The 17,888-nt window shown below is 46.9% G+C and overlaps 2 protein-coding genes across 2 annotated transcripts in view; one reads left to right on the plus strand and one right to left on the minus strand.

The window, feature by feature from the left end:
* itpr3 (inositol 1,4,5-trisphosphate receptor, type 3) overlaps nt 1-7,071 on the minus strand; it is a 31,490-nt gene extending 24,419 nt beyond the window's left edge. The window contains 7 exon segments of the mRNA XM_029833409.1: nt 1-43; nt 121-218; nt 292-450; nt 1,740-1,826; nt 2,029-2,150; nt 2,786-2,856; nt 6,333-7,071. The exon segment at nt 1-43 is cut by the window's left edge and continues 42 nt beyond it. Coding sequence (XP_029689269.1) covers nt 1-43; nt 121-218; nt 292-450; nt 1,740-1,826; nt 2,029-2,150; nt 2,786-2,856; nt 6,333-6,424 — 672 coding nt within the window. The 5' untranslated portion in view covers nt 6,425-7,071.
* Nucleotides 7,072-13,767: 6,696 nt separating this feature from the next.
* Nucleotides 13,768-17,550, plus strand: gpr37l1b (G protein-coupled receptor 37 like 1b). The gene is made up of 4 exons (XM_003963054.3): nt 13,768-14,849; nt 15,254-15,562; nt 15,775-16,146; nt 16,258-17,550. The coding sequence occupies exons 1-4, from the start codon at nt 14,163-14,165 to the stop codon at nt 16,429-16,431; spliced, it is 1,542 nt and encodes a 513-aa protein (XP_003963103.1). The 5' UTR covers nt 13,768-14,162; the 3' UTR covers nt 16,432-17,550.
* Nucleotides 17,551-17,888: the final 338 nt, after the last annotated feature.

The raw sequence follows: 17,888 nt of genomic DNA on the forward strand, positions 1-17,888 counted from the left end.
CAGGTTGATCTTCCAGCTGGTGTTTGCAGTTCACCGATTTGACCTGCAGGGGGGCGGTCATCAGTGTTGTCATTGTTAATTAAGCAGGGTACAGGTGCGCTTTTCAGCTGCATGTCTCACCTCTTGCAGCCAGGGTGGTCAGTCAGCTCATAGTTGGAGGCATGAAGTGGCTGGCCGGCATTCACTGGGTTGAGGATCACTTTATCGCCCACAACCACCTGAAATACACAAATGCTCAGGACGCTGCAGTGCCGCGCTTGCTGCTGTTTGACTACACGGTTGTGGAATTACGTTGTCTCCATTGGCACGGAGCTTCCAGAAGGGCTGGATAAAGAGCCAGGAACCTTCATTCCCCGTCCCATCCAATGTGACTCGCATGGCATTCTTCTCCAGCAGAGCAGGCAGACGCTTGTTCACCGTCAGATATTTGTTGCTTTTCATGTGAAGCAACTGCGATGGAGAGCACCCTCGGTTACGTGTTTTTACAAAATCACATTTCTTTTCTCACGAACCATCCCTGCTTCTGACTTCTGTGCTAAAGTGAACCCACGTGCTCAACGGGTGATGTCATTTTGGGATAAGGTCAACTCAATGACTTCTTGGATGGTTCAAGACTGAGATGGAACAGTGAGCCACTGTAGCTACTGACCCAGGCATGTTACAAACATCACTCAGGTAAATCTCAGGCTCAGACATGTGAAGGTGCAGCTCTCTTACACCTACCCACACATAGACACAATGCATTCCTTAGAATGCATTGTGTCCCCACTCCCCCCAAAATATGCTTGTTTTGCAGGTGAAATGCACACTCTAGTCCTCACTGTGCAGCATGTTCCAGCACAGAGAGATACTTTTGCTCTATGTGATCTTATCTGTACGTCAATATTGAGCTCACTTCAGAGCAGATCGCTTATCTATTTTGCACCATCTCTCTCTTCCACTCGTGCACACAAACCTCTTTTACAGGAATCACATGTTGGTGAGCACGGCCTGTGTGTGTGTGTGTGCGTGCGCGCGCGCGTGTGTGTGTGTGACAGTTATTGCAGTGGTAAGGTAGATACTGTAGGAGTAGCAATAATTGAATTCAATTTAATTCACATTTGAGGAACTTCTTTGTGTCATTTTTACAACATTGTTTGATGAACTTTAGGGGAAATAACCAGCTGATACGCTGCTTATGAAAAGTACACACACTCACACACGTCCCCGGGCTTCTATCTTTGCAAGTCTTTGACATAATGCATTATTATTACCAAAATACAATGTCCAATACCATGTCCTAACCCTCAAACAATCCTTTGAAGTTGTAGGACCAGCACAAATGTCCCTTATTTCCCCAAAAAGTCCTCGCTTTGCCAGTTGAATGCAGTTTTGGTATGTAGCAAGTACAATAACACACATACACACACACACACACACAAAGCATACTTTGTTGATTTTATATATGAAATCAAGAGCAATATCTTTCATCTTTGCAACAACCCCCCCCCAAAAAAGAGTTCATGTATAAAAGCAGCAAAAGCACCAACAAATCAGACGCTCCATTTCTCCTTGGACTAGTTTGTGGAGTTCACAAAGTACGGCGGCTCCTCCTTCACACCCTTCGCACACTAACCTCATTACCAGAGTGTTTATCTCCTAATTCACACCAGTTGAAGCATGAAGGCATGAAATGGAAAGTGCTTTGACAGGTGTCCAGTTTGGCCTGATAATACCGTAATAAAGGGCTGAGTCGTTACCTGCATGACTGTTCCGTATTTGACAACGTCTCCATGGACTTTTTTGTTTTCCGTCTCGTTTTGCTTCTGTTCCAAGTTGGAGGCGTGCTGCAACACAAACACACACACACACATACTTGTCTTCATGTGGTTCAGACGCCGGCTCCCTGTGACTCAAAAAAGCCTGACCAGATGCAAAGTCAAGATCAGGTTAAACCAGTTGGAATTAGCACCAAAGCATTTTCATCCATCCATTAAATATGTGAGTCAACACATCATGTGTGTGGGTGTGTGGGTGTATCTTTTTTACCTGCAGTTTCTGCAGCAGAACCACATCTGCAATCTTGTCCTTCTCATGTTTGGCTTGTTTGGCTTTCCAGAACTGCTTCTGAGCTGAGTATCGGCTCATGGGGCACACCTTAAACAGGCAGTCTGCGTGATAACAGTTGTAATTGTTGTTATTATTGTTGTTATTACTGCTGACAGTGGAGTGGGGCTGATATATTTAGAATTTAGGACTCACCGGAGCGGACATTTCCAAGGTTATCAGAAAAAATAACCCATTTCACACGATTCAGACTCTTATGCTACCCAAGTACAGAGTGTATCGGTTCAGGATTTAAATGTCGTTGTCGGTTTTTAAGTTTTAAAGAACAATCAATGGTAATGATTTAAGGACGGCAGCGAGTCGAGTGGAATGCCTCATTGAGCTCTTCCATCGTTTGGTTTTGTACAGAAAGTTAAATGTATGTTACATAGGAAAGAAGGGGGCCAGAAGCATGCACGCTTGCACAAAAAAGAACAGTGATGGGGCCAAATATTGACTTTCCTGCAGCAGATCCTGTACTACTATTCCTGTGCACATACAGAATGCGTGCAAGTGTGTGTGTGCTTGTATGTGTATGTGTATGTGTGTGTGTGTGTGTGTGCGTGTGTGTGTGAGGCAGATCTAATTTTCCTTTGTGCTGTACTGCAAATTTAATAGGTTTTTCAGACTAAAGAGTAATTTGGGGCTTATAATTCCTCATGTTTTTGATGGAAAGGAGCATGATCTGAGCTTGTCTCACCTCTGAACTTCTTTGGAGGATTCTCCAGATCTCCAGCAGCTGGTTCGACCACGCAGCGGTCATCAACCAACCTACAGACACACCACAGAAGAATATAAGCCTGGGACAGGATATGTTGGTGACTGTGGTTAGTCTGTTTCCTCGAGTGTGGGAAACCAACATTGCACACAAGTCAAAAACAAAAGACAAAAATGTGTTCATGTTCCATCCTGTTTGAATAGCGAGTCGACCCTGAGCTAATCTGCCCCCCAACCTGTGTTTGGACTAAAGAGGGGCTCATCGGCGCCACTAACACACCCCAAACGTGTTGCCACCACTGCCATCAGCTGTTGTCGTCGTTGGCTTTGAGCATGACACCAGAGATGAGAGGCAGGTTAAGGAGTTCCGTCAGAACCTCCTTCATGACTGATGGACATGAAGCAGGAATCCAGGCTTTGTGACTGTCCAGGAACAGTCAGACTGCAACACACTCGCACCTCTATTGTCTGCCTGCCAGGTGTGTCCCCGGTGTCTCAGGAAACACTCATCGCTCTGTTCACAAAGCTGTCAGTCACACACACACACACACACACACACATGCATGCGCGCACACATGCGATGGATGGAAGTTGCCCGCAACTTGGGCAGAGTTCACAGAGGGCCTGACATCATGTTAGCATCTGAAATACAACAAGCTATCCACACCTGATGCACCCAAACAAAGGCCCAAAGCACCACTGAGCTGCTGTTCTTCACTGACCCATCCATGGGGAGGTGTGAGGAAGGAGGACAAGCATGAGGGTCCCATGAAGACCTCCAGAGTGAGAACCTCAGACACCTGGAACCTCATTATGAGGATGACAAATATACAACCTGGAAGGATGGAAATTGTGGTAAGAGGCTCTAATAGACACCTAGATTTGTTTATCTAATGCCATCCGCTGCTATTTTGCTTATGGCTTGTGGCAGTAAAAATACATTTAAATGAGGATTGGAATGATTTCAGGAGCTCCTCGTTAAGCAGTTGTGTGCAGACAGAAAAAAAATGGCAAATAAGAATATAATTTAATAAGGTCCACATATTCAAAGGCGCAGCCTGAAGGTGATTCTGAAGTCAAACAGGACCCGAGTTAGACCGGTTTACCACCTCGTTCATCCTGCAAGGCTAACAGAAAGGTCACGGGATCAGAAAGTGCAACAGAGGTCAAGATAATATTACCAATATTTGCAGCTGATCACTGGAATAACACCATTTTAATAAAACGTTAAAATATCTAAATAATAAACATGGGGGTAGGGCATTGATGTGATTTCTTTTCGTTCTCATTTTAATGACATTTTGACCACTGAGCAGCAGATTCCGAAAAAAACCTGGTTTCATTAAAACAAAAGGAGGTTGTTTAAGGTTGGGATTTGCCCTGTTTTTCTCCATTAGGTGAATTTGACTGTATGAAAAGCAGCAGGCTCAACCAGTCAACCACCTGTGGATCCAGGAGCAGCAGGGAAAGCAGCAGTACCTCCCAGAACCACGACATGGGTTCTGGTTTGTATGACTGTAATGTGTGCTGATGAGCCAGCGGCGCTCGTTAGCCCCTAATTCTGTCAACCTTCAGTCTAATAAACAGCAATGGTAAGAACACCTACGAGCCTTGAGCCAGTGTCTCTCATCATTTGGATCTGCTGGTGTTGTTTGCTTGGGCGGGTGGATAGCAAACACAGCCGGAGGCTCACAAGTATGCATATTTACATTTCTGCAATTCATGTGTTGCACCATGTCGACACGCTAATATTGAACATTCTGTTGTGGTCAGCGAGAGCGTGACAGCGCATGTCGTGCACGCCGTCCTTCACTATTCCTGCAGGAAATGGTGATTAACCTCAGAGCCGGGCCCACCGAGGCCCCGGAGGCCAGAAACTGGGCCTCTTTCTTTGCTGTTCCTGGGACAGGAAGCTGACGTGCGGCTGCTTTCAGGATTGTTTTAATTGTTGCAGCTCACATCGATAAGAGTTAATGATGAAGCTGAAAGCTACAAAAACTAAAAAGGTCAAGACCGCAGAACAGGAAACACACACACTTGCTGGCAGAGTGGATCACTCTTGGACATGCTGGTAGCACTTCCTTTTCCTGCCATACAAGTAGACATAAAGTGACTGTGCACCCTCTCCCTCTCTCTCGTTCACCAAAGTTAAAAATAACATCTCGATTCTAGAATAAAGTGCAAAGTTAGCAGCAGATTACTGCAGCAGATCACTGCTCTCCCTTCTGCACTTCAGCCTCGCTCATTTACCAACACCGGACGGACGTGCGAAGGTACCGACCGAACCCAGCAGGAGGCCGAAGCTCGGCTCAGCTTCCATCTCAAAGCTGGTGCGTCTACAAACTCTTCCAGGAGGTCACGACACCCGCGCAGAGCTGGAAATGAGTTAGCAGACACCTCAGATCCAGTAGGTGCTCCATTACTGCAGCACGTGGCAGGTTTACATGTGTTATTACTACTGTTACTACATATCTAGAGGAGAGCAGCTCGTTATATACGGGGCTGTTTCTCCTGCAGCAGGACCCTCTGTGGAGGGGGGGTAACAAGGGTAAATTCATGGAATGATGAGCGCTTCTGCTGGTTCATCAATAAAGCGATTAAGATTTAGATCGTTGAAGTTCATAAATTAAATTAAACAGGTTCTATCTGCACCCTAACAAAATACTTTAGAACCACAAAGTTCCACGGCGCCACAGGCCTGATGGACACCTGCTAGTGGTACCAGAGCCGCACTATTTCCTGCAACACGCTGAACATGTTCGAACAACAGATGATTTACAGAACGTTCTCATGGTTCCTGGACGTTTAGAACCACCGGGTGGCTACAGACCCAGAACAGGGGTGTAATTACAAATACACTTAGACCACAATGACACTTGTTTACGGTGAACAACACATCTGTGTCTTATAAACGCACCACAAACGGCGCGAAGCACAACAAAATAAAACATGAGCTTCTTCTCCAACATGTAGAAGTCAATAAAGAAAACTTCTTGACTTCTGACTGGGGCCAACATTACGTAGTAAAACTCCGAAGAAATAGCAATTAAAATAATAAAAAATGTGGTTTAAGTAACTCAGCTTTTCAATACAAAATTCTAAATGACTATTGGTGCAGGTGCAGGAGGAGAATCGTGTGGAGGCAGAAGAGCTTCAGTGAGAAGATGCAGGACAATAAAAGACAATCGAGGCTGTGATGTTGACAGCAGGAACTCCTGGCTGCAGCCTCTCCGCTACACTTGGCACACTTTGGTCCTGCCAGGCAGCACAAGCAGCCTTCAAATGCCATAAAACAGGTTGGGGGCTGCACCACTCCTGAATCCCTAACTGGGTGAGCTGGTTTAGCTCACTGGGCAAACTGTGCTCCAGCACGGTCGGGCTGGTCGCGGAGCTCTTAACTCCTGCTGGTTTTGGTCGTTGGGACGTTCAATTGTAATTCACGTAAAAACGACCATAGTCTGGTGTTGCAGGTACATCTCTCTCTCACACACACGCACCACCAGCACCAGCAGCAGGGTCCGGGAACTCACCCCAGGGTGCTGATGAAGCCATTGACGGAACCCTCGGCGTACAGAGACACGATGTCCCCGATATGGAGGAAGCTGGAGGCAGAGTCCGACATCCTGCAGCTGGTTCCGCGGCTCCGGCGGCGACAGAAAGCGCAGGTCCACCAGGTAGAAACTTTCTCCTGTCGACTCGGTGCTCCGAGTCTCACGCAAAGCAGGAAGGTTCTCACATGCAGCCGGGATGGGAACGCGCAAACCGGGTCTTCAACATGTCCGGACCGTCCCAGGAGCCCCCACAGGAGCCAGACCGAGACTCTTCCTGGCTGCACTTCAGCCCGGGGTCTTCAGCGATATGGACGCGCTCCCCTCCCACTGCGAGCTGCCGGGTGCAGGGTGCGAGCGTGCGTGCGTGCGTGTCCGTGTGTAATTGTCTGTGTGTGTGTGTGTGTGTGTGTGCGCGCGCGCGCGCGTGCCTTGACGTGTGCGGCGACAGACTTCGGCGATTCAAAAAAAAAAGAAAAGAAACCAGGAAGTCGGCGAAGGTGTATTGAAGGGAGCGCGCCGTAGGGCGCGCGTGCGCACGCGCACGACCCTCCACGAACTTCTAAAACAGCGAGTTTAGCGACATTTATCAGCTGATGCAAAGTGAAACTTTTCACTCTAATTAGCACATTTTCAGCTTTACCTGGATAGTTATTGCTTCACGTCACTATTTGATGACATTTTCACGTCTAAAACCCAAAATGCACTTTACAGATTGTTGCATCAAGTAGTTTTAAGGTTTAAGAGGTCGCTGCAGTTTATCCTGCTGCACGTGACACCTACTGACAAACAGGAACTCGAGTCACTTTTGATTTATCTGACTTCAATAAAATTAAACTCGGACCATGAAGCAGTAGCAAGCAGCTCCGTCTACAGTATTCCATCATCATCATCATCATCGGCGCCATCCGGGTGAGAAGACATGTGACATGACCTGACCTTCCATTGCTGTTTGACTTCTGCTGGCAGATGTCAAACAGACGCATCACAAAGGCGGGTTGTTCTGAGACACGAGGAACGATCGGCCAGGCGCTGCTGATGAAGGCTGGATGGATAAAACAGGATAAAACAATACAAGCTTATGTCTTATTTTAATTTTTTTGGTGAGAAACAACATGGATCAGAAGACAGACCCGAACAGTCGAGGTTTTCTGGGAACATGGACGAGGTGTTTGCAGGTGTTTGGTGGGGACCTGGAATCTCAACATTCTCACTGAAGACAAGTGTGGAGTTAAATATATCCAGAGGAGATGGAAGCCCAGAGCCTTCCGGAGGCATCCAGAGAACTCCCCAGTAGTTGGGAGGCCTGCTTGATGCTGCTGCATGCCTAACACACATAAACACACACACACACACACACACCTTCATCACACACATAAAGACTGCGCCTCCCAATTACCTTCTGTAGTCACTTGTGAATCTTAGCCTCCGGAGTTGGTCAGTGATCTGTTGTGGTTCCCCAGGATGACTGGGGAGGCAGCTTTGATTCCTCTGACCAGGTTCCTCTCAGTGCAGGTGAACCCGATAAAGCGGTGCGGACGCAGCGGCTGCTTCTTTCCCGACCTCCTCACTCGTGGCTGCGGATGAGCCGCCACAGTGGCTGCAGCGTCCGTCAGTCGCTACAGTGTTTCGTGTCCTCAGCAGCTGAACAAACACAAACAAGTACATCGGTTAATCTTGTTGGGTCTTTGGTTAAAAGGTCAAGTTGATTTCAGCCCTAAATCCCCCTCCTGGGCCACTAGATGCTCTGTGCTGCAGTGTCTGTTACACAGAGACAGGCTGCACATTCTGCGTAAATTGTTTTTATAAAAGGTTTGCCAAGTTTAGCCATTAGCATGAGCACCTCTTAGCTTGATTTGGTGACGGCTTCATGCGGCTCACAGGCTCCTGGGACACACGGACCTGAAGAAACCGGTCCTGTGGAGCATGTTATGACAGAGACGTCATAAAACCCTGAACACAGGCTGCAGCTGGATGGGCCAGATATTTGATAAGGATATTTTAAAATATAGGTCCCCCCCCCCCACCCTCTCTCTGTATATATAGAGGATGTCCATTCTGCTCCTCAATGGTCTGGTCTCTGTGGTCATGGTGGGAACCAGCCAAAATGTGTGTGTGTGTGTGTGTGTGTGTGTGTGTGTGTGTGTGTGTGTGTGTGTGTGTGTGTGTGTATTAATTGTATACTCTACCAAGCTTAGCTGCCATCATTTATCACATATGTCAAAACTACTGCGCACAAGAAGTGTTTTGATTTTTAAACACACGTTGATTCTTTTTTCATCTATGTCCTAAAACACAACAGACATTTTGAGCTCGCTGTAGCTTTGTTGCACATGTGATTCGTCACTCCCGAGTGTCGTTTTCTGGGTTTTTGGTCGTTGTTTTGTTTATTTTTATTGACTCAAGGCAATGACAGAAGGCAAGAGTGTGCGGCTTTTTCTGCTTAAATTCTCTTTTTATTTTCAGGGACTTTTGAGTATATTTTCAGTATTTTGTCACTTCACTGTCAGCTTGCGGCACTGGGTTATAATTGTGTAGAAAAACACACATTTGGCTGTATTTCCCTTTCTAACATTACATTTGAATGCCTGAAGCAGTCAGTTGTTGACAATTTGATCAATCATTACTGTAGTTGTTCAAATAGTAGTTTAGATGTATTTTTCCTGAAATATTGGCTGATTGTGTTTGCACAGACTTGTTCAACACATTCTGAAAGGTTGCAAACATCAAGTTTTTAAATTCAAACTGTCAAAAAAAACAAAGAAAGTAGAAAGAACGATCAGATGGGCTGTTTTTTTTATTATTAATGTTACAAAAACATGCTTCCTAGCATCTGTTAAGGGTTCTGGAATTGGTAGGGAGGCTGAGTGATAAATGTGATGTTTTTTTTGTTTTTTTTTATCTGAAACCAGTGAAAATATCAGGCTACTTAAATTTAAATTCCTCAGCGTTTATCTGCCAAGGAACGTTACAACACGAGTTAATCTTTAACGAGCAAAAGGACAATAGATAGCTGCTATCTGCCATCTCTGGACACACCTTATTAACCTTGTTGTTTCCATGACTGGTCCAACATGAAGCCAGAGCTGACTTTAAACTCATGTAAATAGATAACGCTTCACTCTGAAGCCTGTTCATGGGGTTGTGTGTTCACCGTGTGTGTGTGTGTGTGTGTGTGTGTGTGTGTGTGTGTGTGTGTGTGTGTGTGTGTGTGTGTGTGTGTGTGTGTGTGTGTGTGTGTGTGTGTGTGAGGGTGGGGTAGTCTTTTGAAGTCGTGAGTTCAATGCTCAGAGGATGGACACATTTAGAAAAAGGCAGCTGTCTAGATGTGGGAGTTGATCTAAAACTGGGGCCAATTTTCCATCATCATCTGCTCAGGAGGCTGAAGACCCAGAGTCTGTTAACTAGGACGGGTGAAAAGTGTGCATGTAAATGTGAAGGAGGGTGTGTGTGTGTGTGTGTGTTCATGCATTCACTAATAAAAGAATACCTTCTAAATAGACCATCATCTGGTGCATTTTCTATATCTTGTGATCAACAGAGGAGATGAATGCAGATGTGTTAGTACCGGTACTAGCCTCCTGTGTCATCTGTACGTCATTTGACATTTAACGCGATCTTTACAGAGATCATATAGAACATATACTGGAGTCTTTTGACTTCACACTTCACTATACCATAAAACATATATTTATCCTTTACAAAGAGCTTTAAATAAAGAATTACTGGCCTAATGTTAAAAAAAAGTGTTGACTCAAGTTTGGTCAAACCACTTTAATTGGCCTGTTTTGGCATTTACATTATAGTTTCCCATGATGGCTCTGAACTGGACTGTGCCTGGGTTTGGGCTGAGTCCGAGCGGAGGGTGTGTGCAGCTTTTAGGCGATGTTTTGAACTGGAGTGATGATTTGCTCTGGAGATTGAGACAGGATTTAAGAGGAATTTCATGCACCATTGTTTCACACAGCATTTTCCACTCGCTTTTTCTCCCATATAAGGGGTGTGTGTGTGTGTGTGTGTGTGTGTGTGTGTGTGTGTGTGTGTGTGTGTGTGTGTGTGTGTGTGTGTGTGCGCTGACCTGTGATGTCTTTCCACTGCAGACCTTGACAAACCCTTATATAGAGCGGCAGCAGAGTCGACAGTGTGCCCAGACCCACCACAAGGACGCACACCTGACGAACACACCTCAACTTTAAATCCTTAGTATCAAGATGAGAATCCCGGTGGAGCCGTCGGTGTCACACATTCTAAGGGGACCCAGGGGACATAGTAGAGGCATCGGGCCCTCTAGGCGGCCCGACCCGTGACCTGTGATTTATTTATTGATGCTGAGCAGAGGTGGCTGTGAACCTCAGATCAACATACAAGTTTAGTAAAGCACTTTATGACAATTCATGTCTCTTTGTACCCATTTAAAATCGTTCCACTAATCTTTCACATTAGTTTTCTCGGTATAGTTTAGCGATTTAAACATGTAAAGGTCAATTTTGTGTCAGTGTGGAAGACTTATTGTTTTAAATTGCCTCTATGGTTTTTAAAATTTCCTGCATTTTTCTGTTTTACGTGGTTTTCAGTGCCTCAAACGGGGCAAACCCGCCCCAATACCTCTAAAAAGGGTTCCTAATAAAGAACAGCCTGGTTCTGGATCTTATCTGCCACGTGATGTCAGGTTGATTTGGTTTATAAAGCTACATTCTGCAAATAGATTTTGTCACACATGAATAGGAGATCAAGTTTAGCTGTTTCTCACATGCTAGTCCTGCACAGGATCCTCTCTCGTGCAGAGATCTGCCCACATCCATCAGCTGGCTTAAATATAGTCATTTAAAGTGGCCAGGAAAAAGGCTTTACTGTTGGGTGTGTGTGCAGCCGCTGAGTTTAGAGAGTTCCCAGGGTCAGTGTGAATCACCAGATCTCTAATGATCCAGTTGGAGCGACAGTCATTCCCGCCTCTCGTCTTCATCAGCACGACCATCCCAACCCTGATTCACCCAGCTGAGATATTTTATCGCCCAGAACAACTGTGACCTGCTCCTGACTCTGAGATGAGACCTCAGAACACGCAGCGTCCTCAATCATCATCACTGATTAACTAATTAAATTTAATCAGCCTCATTGTGCACTTTAATAGACTCCTTATCCCATTTTTGTATTGTTTTAACATTGCACATGTTGCACAACATTGCACAATATTAGGTGGTCATCTCAGAGCAGCGACCTCTGGTGAGCAGCCTCTCCTGTATTCCTCCCACAATCTCACCAGTGGAACAGATAAAAGAGTCTTCTCCTCCATAACTGGGAATAATCTGCCTTGAACTGCACAGTGTATTTACCAAGTAGGTAGAGATTCACCTGGATTTCCTCCTCTGTTGCTCTGTGTCTTTGAAAGGCCCAAAAAGCCTGAATTGTTTTGTACGGATGTGCAGGTGTTGGACCTGGCTATACAATAAGTCATGACAAAAGTTAGCAATGGCAGGCAGTCAAGCAGGCAGCTGCACGTTCTGGCAGATGAGGAATGCTCTGCCATCATATCTGCTCTATTTAAAGCATGTTGAGCACACAGAAGAGTTCATAATATCCATCTAAAGGAGGCTGATCCTGTAGGGATCCAGTTTTAGGCTGTGTAAAGGCCATAAACTCCATAAGTTACAGGCCTGACTGGTTATGAGATGTTTTCTAACTTCAAATAAACTCAAATGGGAGGGAGCCACGACCAGAACACTCTCGCTGTTTAATCATCTATTCTGCACCTTCAGACAATCGATTGCAGTATCTGCACTGTGGCACAGTGGGCATGGCTCTGATGGCACCAGATGAACGCCATTCCGCGGCGCTCTGACACGTGTGCTGACTCCTCCTGCAAGTTCAAACCAGACCGATGCATGACTGCGAAATTTCCTTGAAATTCCACAGACACAAATTTCAGTGGAATCTCAAACACACTTTTGATAAACGTGGCCTCGGTGTCTCACGCTAACACACACAGATATGTACACACCCCCTCCACACACCACCCATTTAACAAACAGCATAAAAACATCACCTTTTACACATTAACTCACACTGTCATGCACATTACTCACATGCACAATGTCCATTCATGCATAGCATGTGTGTGTGTGTGTGTGTGTGTGTGTGTGTGTGTGTGTTTGTGAGAGTTGATAACAGCCGCTTTACGAGTGTTGATGCAGGGTGCTTCATCATCCTTTTAATGTTCTTCGTTTTTATTTCTAGGTGCGAAGTACCAACTTGTGTTTATGTATTCAAAAGAACACAGACATTCAAATGCAACACAAGACACTTCTGACTAGTTTCAACCGGTTTCTATGATTTATGTGAATATAGATAAGCTGATGCTGGGAAAATCCGTCAGACATGTCCAGTAGGCAGCGCAATATTTACCCCTAGCGGCCATACAGAGAACTGCAGAGTGATTCAGCCTTTTTTGGGCAGGTCAGAGTGCACGTACCTTCCTTCTTTAATCAACTTCCTTTATTTAGTTCATGTCAGGGTGACTTATGTTGCAAAGGGAGCTGTTGTGTTCTATCTGTGAACACAGAAGTGCCAGACACAAGGTGTGTGCTTCATGGAAGAAAAACAAAAGAAAGATTGTACCAATCCTGTGGCTGGCAGCCTGGTGGACTTTGCACTCTACAGTTGGGTCCTTTTCCCAGCGAGCCCCCCAACACTCACAGGAGAAATAAACGAGCCAAGTGTGAAATTATAAGAGAGAAAATGTAAAACTATATAGACCTAAAAAAAACCTACTGTAAATAACAAGTGTTTATTGCTAATCTGGTCACACGAAATTCAAAGAGGGGGCTTTACTTTTGGGAGTTTGCATGTTTTCCCCGCGTCTGTGTGGGTTCTCTCCTGGTTCTCCAACCTCCTGCCTCATTCCAAACAAATGCCTTTGGGAGAGAGGTGAACTGGTACCGGCTGTACCCAAACTCTCACCTGATGGTAGCTGGGATGCACACTAGTGTAGAAATAAGTATAAAATATGCAGACAAAATGTCAGGGATAGAACTGGAAGATCTAAACAGGCGGAATCAGCAGAAGTCAAAGATCTACCACCCTTCATAAACTGTCTCACATGCAGAAGTCTGAGTTCAGAAGCCACTTTAAAAAGGAGTCGCTGTTCCCTAAAACACCACCAGGGGGAAGCAGTGGGTGGGCGCGTGTGTTTGCGCGCGTGCAAGAGAGAGAGGATGTGTGATCATTGCAAAAGAAAGTATGTGTGCATGATTATGCAGACAAATGTGTGTATTTGCATGGGTGCCAAGCTTGTTTGTAGACCTGTCAGTGTGTGTGTGTGTGTGTGTGTGTGTGTGTGTGTGTGTGCGTGTGTGTGTGTGTGTGTGTGTGTGTGTGTCCTGACAAAAGCTCCATCCAGCCATACACCAGAGGGCTGCTTGTTCCCAGAGACCTTCTAAGCTCCAGAACAGCAGTCTCTGTGTAGCCTGGAGCCCAGACACAGCAGCCCCAACACATTAGGTCCGCTCCTCTTCCTCCCTGGAAGAAGAAGAAGAGAAACAAGAAGAAGAAGGAGAAGAAGAAGGAGAAGACATGGTCATCTTGTCTGGAACTCTATTAGATGTTTTCTGAAGAGGAAGACAATAAAAAGGTCCATTGTTTGACCATTTACAGGTTTGCTGAAGATCATCTGGGTCTGCTGCCTCTTGGCGTCTAACAGGAAGCTTCAGGAATCGTAACGTGATCCTTTCATTCCTGAATATCATCAGATTTGGAAAACACTGCCGGATTGTAGTCTTTTCTGGAAAACCCTGAAGAATTCAGGTGTGAGAAATCATGGCTTGGTCTTTCAACCTGTGGCTCTGTCTGCTGGTGCTCACTGATGCCAAGAGCGTCAGGCAGCAGGACTCTCAGGGCCCTGGACCTGACCTGGACAAGACCTCCTCCGCTGCCAAACTGGACTCCTTCTGGAAGCACTTCGGGTCTGGGGACGACATCTTGAACCACAACCACCTCCTTCCGGAGATGCTGGACCTGGACCAGCATCGCCGGCTGGCCCGCGGCGCTGATGAAGATGAGCAACAGTCCACCTTTGGCCGCTCTTTTGAGAACGACTTTGTGACGTCGCCACAGCCCACCGAGCTCAACAACATCACGAATCTAGCAGGAGGGGACCCTCGGATCACGGATAACCTTGATCTCCACGGCAACACCTCCATCTCTGACCAGAATGCACCGGGGCTGCTCAACCCCTTCTTCCTGGTGGAAAGCTCCTACGTGGCCTACGCTGTGCTGTTTCTGGCCGGACTGGTGCTGGCTGTGGGTGTGGTGGGAAACATGGCAGTCATGTGTATTGTCTGGAATAACTACTACATGAGGTCGGCGTGGAACTACCTCCTGGCCAGCATGGCATTCTGGGACTTCCTGGTCCTGGTGCTTTGCCTTCCCGTGATAGTCCTAAACCAGCTTTCACACAGGAGGATTCTGGGTGATATCACCTGTCGCATGGTGCCTTATATGGAGGTGGGTGTGGCTTATTTATTCATGGTGGTGGTGGTGGTGGGGGGGGGGTCTTTAAAAAAATGTTTAAATTGTAAATGAATGTTGTAAAATGTACAGAACACTGCAGTAGTAGCTTAAAAATACAAGTGAAATGGTCGGACCCGTTTTCAGTCCTTGGCTTGAAGAATGTTTATTGTTGGTTGTCCCTCTTGTGGACTGTCTGACTGACTGTAAAACCACAACCATGTCCACCGACTGTAAGCGAGAAGGAAAAACAACCAAATCCAACAGCCGTGATGGTGAAACCCGGTGTAAGTGAAGCAGAACCACACTGGCAGCTAACGGACCTGGTTAGAACCGGCAGGGTTATGTTCTAGCCCAGTTTCATGGCTAAAAGAGCAACGCTAACAGAAGTGTTTTTACAGTCCGTGTCACTGGGAGTGGCCTCTTTCACGCTCTGCGCTCTGGGGATCGACCGATTCCACGCCGCCACCTCTTCGTCGCTGCCAAATGTCCGGCGGGTGGAGCGCTGCCGCTCCGTGCTGCTGAAGCTGCTCCTGGTGTGGCTTGCTGCTCTGCTGCTGTCCAGCCCTGAGATCTTCCTGTGGCAGCTGAGCCAGGATGTGTCCCCGTCCACTGGCCAGCTGGCTGACTCCTGCACCATCACGCCCACCTCCTCCCTGACCCTCTACCTGCCCGACTCCCTCCACTCACTGCTGCTCCGCTATCACCAGGTAAGAACCAGTCGCTAGACCCTGAGGCCTGCCAGCGTCAGCAGAGGATTATGGGCTGCATCTGAACCATTTCCATCTGCGCTTGAGGTGAAAGATGACAAACTTTTTGCTGGGTTAGAGAGAGAAATCCTCTTCTCATGAGCAAACGCCCGACTAATGTCTGTCTTCCGTTCCAACCTGAACCTGTCCCTTGCCGGGCCTGTCTGCGCCAGGGTCGCATGTGGTGGTGCTTCGGCTGCTACTTCTGCCTCCCGGTCGTCTTCACCATCCTGTGCCAACTGGCCGCGCGGAACGTCAACAGCGACTCCAGCCCCGCTCAGAAACAGCACAGCCTCGACGAGCGCTCCTCCAATCAGAAGCGTCAGCAGCACCAGGCGGCGGAGAGGCAGCTGAACTGCACCCTGTTAGCGTTAGCGGTGGTTTATGGGGTGTGCGCGCTGCCGGAGCATGTCTGTAACATCACCTTGGCCTACACACACATCACCCTCGCAGAAGACACAGCGGCCATGCTGGCTCTGCTTCATCACTTCCTGTTGTTCTTCAAGTCGTCGGTGACCCCGGTGCTGCTGCTGTGTTTGTGTAAGGTCAGTAGAGATGCCAGGGCTGAGTCGTCAATTCCTTTTCCTGCTGAATTTAACACTAAGATGACCTCCGGCGACCTCAGGACGCGACTAACTGTTGTTGTGGTGTTTCAGGCTCTGGGTCAGGTGTTCATGGACTGCTGCTGCTGCTGCTGTCAGGAGTGTCAGCCCGCCTCGGCTCAGGGGTCGCCTAGCTCCGCCCAGGTCAAACTGAAGGCGGCAGCCGAGACGTCCATCTTCTTCGACAAAGCAAAAGACACGTCGGCCATTTTGTCCATCTCCAGCTAGAGCCGCTAACCCCCCCCACCACCACCACCACCACCTTGAGTCCATCGCACACTTCATGGCCTCTTCTTTCACAACGGCATTCTGTTCATTCTCACTCGTTCACCGTCTCGTCCACGTGTGCTGTCCCCCTCTCGTCCCCTCCGCCCTCCCGTGGAGCCATGCTCATCTGTCACTGTGATACGTCTGTCATATGAATAATGTTCTCTGTGGACCCCTCCGCCCTGCAGGAAGGTCCACCTGTAGAGACATCGCTGCCCTCGCACAACCAGCAGGAACTCCTTTCAGGCTTCTGAACGGACTCTTCCATCCAGCTCCTTCTGGGATTACGTATAATGTGTAGCTATGGGGGGGAAGTGCCAAGTTTTGTTGCGTCGGATGGGAAGCGGAAGCTTTGTGGAGGACAAAAAGACTAAAGAGGGCTTGAGGCGGAAGTTGTTGTTTTTGTTCAAGTCTCTTTTTAACAGCTAATATATCAGAGACACGTAAAACCACTGATCGATATGAAACCATGTACCTGCTAGCTTACTCCCACATGTCAAACGGATGCTGATGTGTCGCAGCTGGGGCATCGGCGAATAAAATACACGCCCATTTCACTGGTTCTGGGGAAACCGGGTCATATTTTAAGGATCAAATATTGCCGCAATAGTTGTGTAGAGCTCTGTGGAATAGATGCATTTGCCTGTTACAGAGCGGAACGAAGAGGACGAGCTGAAGCATGTTTCGTGAGTGTGTTGGGAGAATCTCTGCTGGCTAACAAGCCAGTCCCGCCGCCTGCCTCAGCCTGGTTTCCCTTTATGCTTGTTCCCCCTGTCACGGTGTAACCGGGAAGAAATGACACAGCTTTTAAATGGACCTGTCAGGTCAGGCGTTCTCCATTCTCCTCAACCAGGAAGCTTCCTCTCTCGAGCTGGGAAGGTGGACCAGAATGCGTCTCTGTAGAGTCAGTTCGTAACGTCGCATTAGTGTCACTTGGGTATCGACCGGACTCTGAGTGCAGAGGTTTGTACGGACCGATTAAACTGTAGCTGTATTAATACGTGTTCATCACAAACAAAGTCTGATAGGAGACATGAATGTAGCTTCTCTTCTGACACCTAATAAAATCTTTATACGGAAGCACGACGTTACAATTTCTTTGATTGATTGTTTGGAGTGTGTCACATGACAGTTGTCGGGCTGCAAATGAATGTATAGCTCAAGATTTTAGCGTCACTCCGACTGCTGGAAGCATTAAAACGGTTTTAAAAGACGTGGCTGAAGAATGTTGCATGAATTTTTGGGATGACGAGGTTTGCCTGGAGCATTGCTTTCTTTCAACCCTAACCCATTTATACAAACCAATGAACTTACCAAAAATAGCCATTTATTTTAAAATTCTAATATGAATGACTTAAAATCTAAAATGTAAGATAAGCAGCTTCAAGGAAGTTTAATTTAAGGATTTATCCCACTAA

The sequence above is a fragment of the Takifugu rubripes genome, chromosome 3 (genome assembly GCF_901000725.2).
Source record: "Takifugu rubripes chromosome 3, fTakRub1.2, whole genome shotgun sequence".
In the NCBI taxonomy this organism is placed as follows: domain Eukaryota; kingdom Metazoa; phylum Chordata; class Actinopteri; order Tetraodontiformes; family Tetraodontidae; genus Takifugu; species Takifugu rubripes.

What these genes read in the sequence shown, in the direction of transcription:
- gpr37l1b (XM_003963054.3), top strand. Translation starts at nt 14,163, where the DNA reads ATGGCTTGGTCTTTCAACCTGTGGCTCTGTCTGCTGGTGCTCACTGAT. An exon ending in GCATGGTGCCTTATATGGAG is followed by an intron (nt 14,850 to 15,253) that starts GTGGGTGTGGCT and finishes GTGTTTTTACAG; the next exon opens with TCCGTGTCACTGGGAGTGGC. An exon ending in TGCTGCTGTGTTTGTGTAAG is followed by an intron (nt 16,147 to 16,257) that starts GTCAGTAGAGAT and finishes GTGGTGTTTCAG; the next exon opens with GCTCTGGGTCAGGTGTTCAT.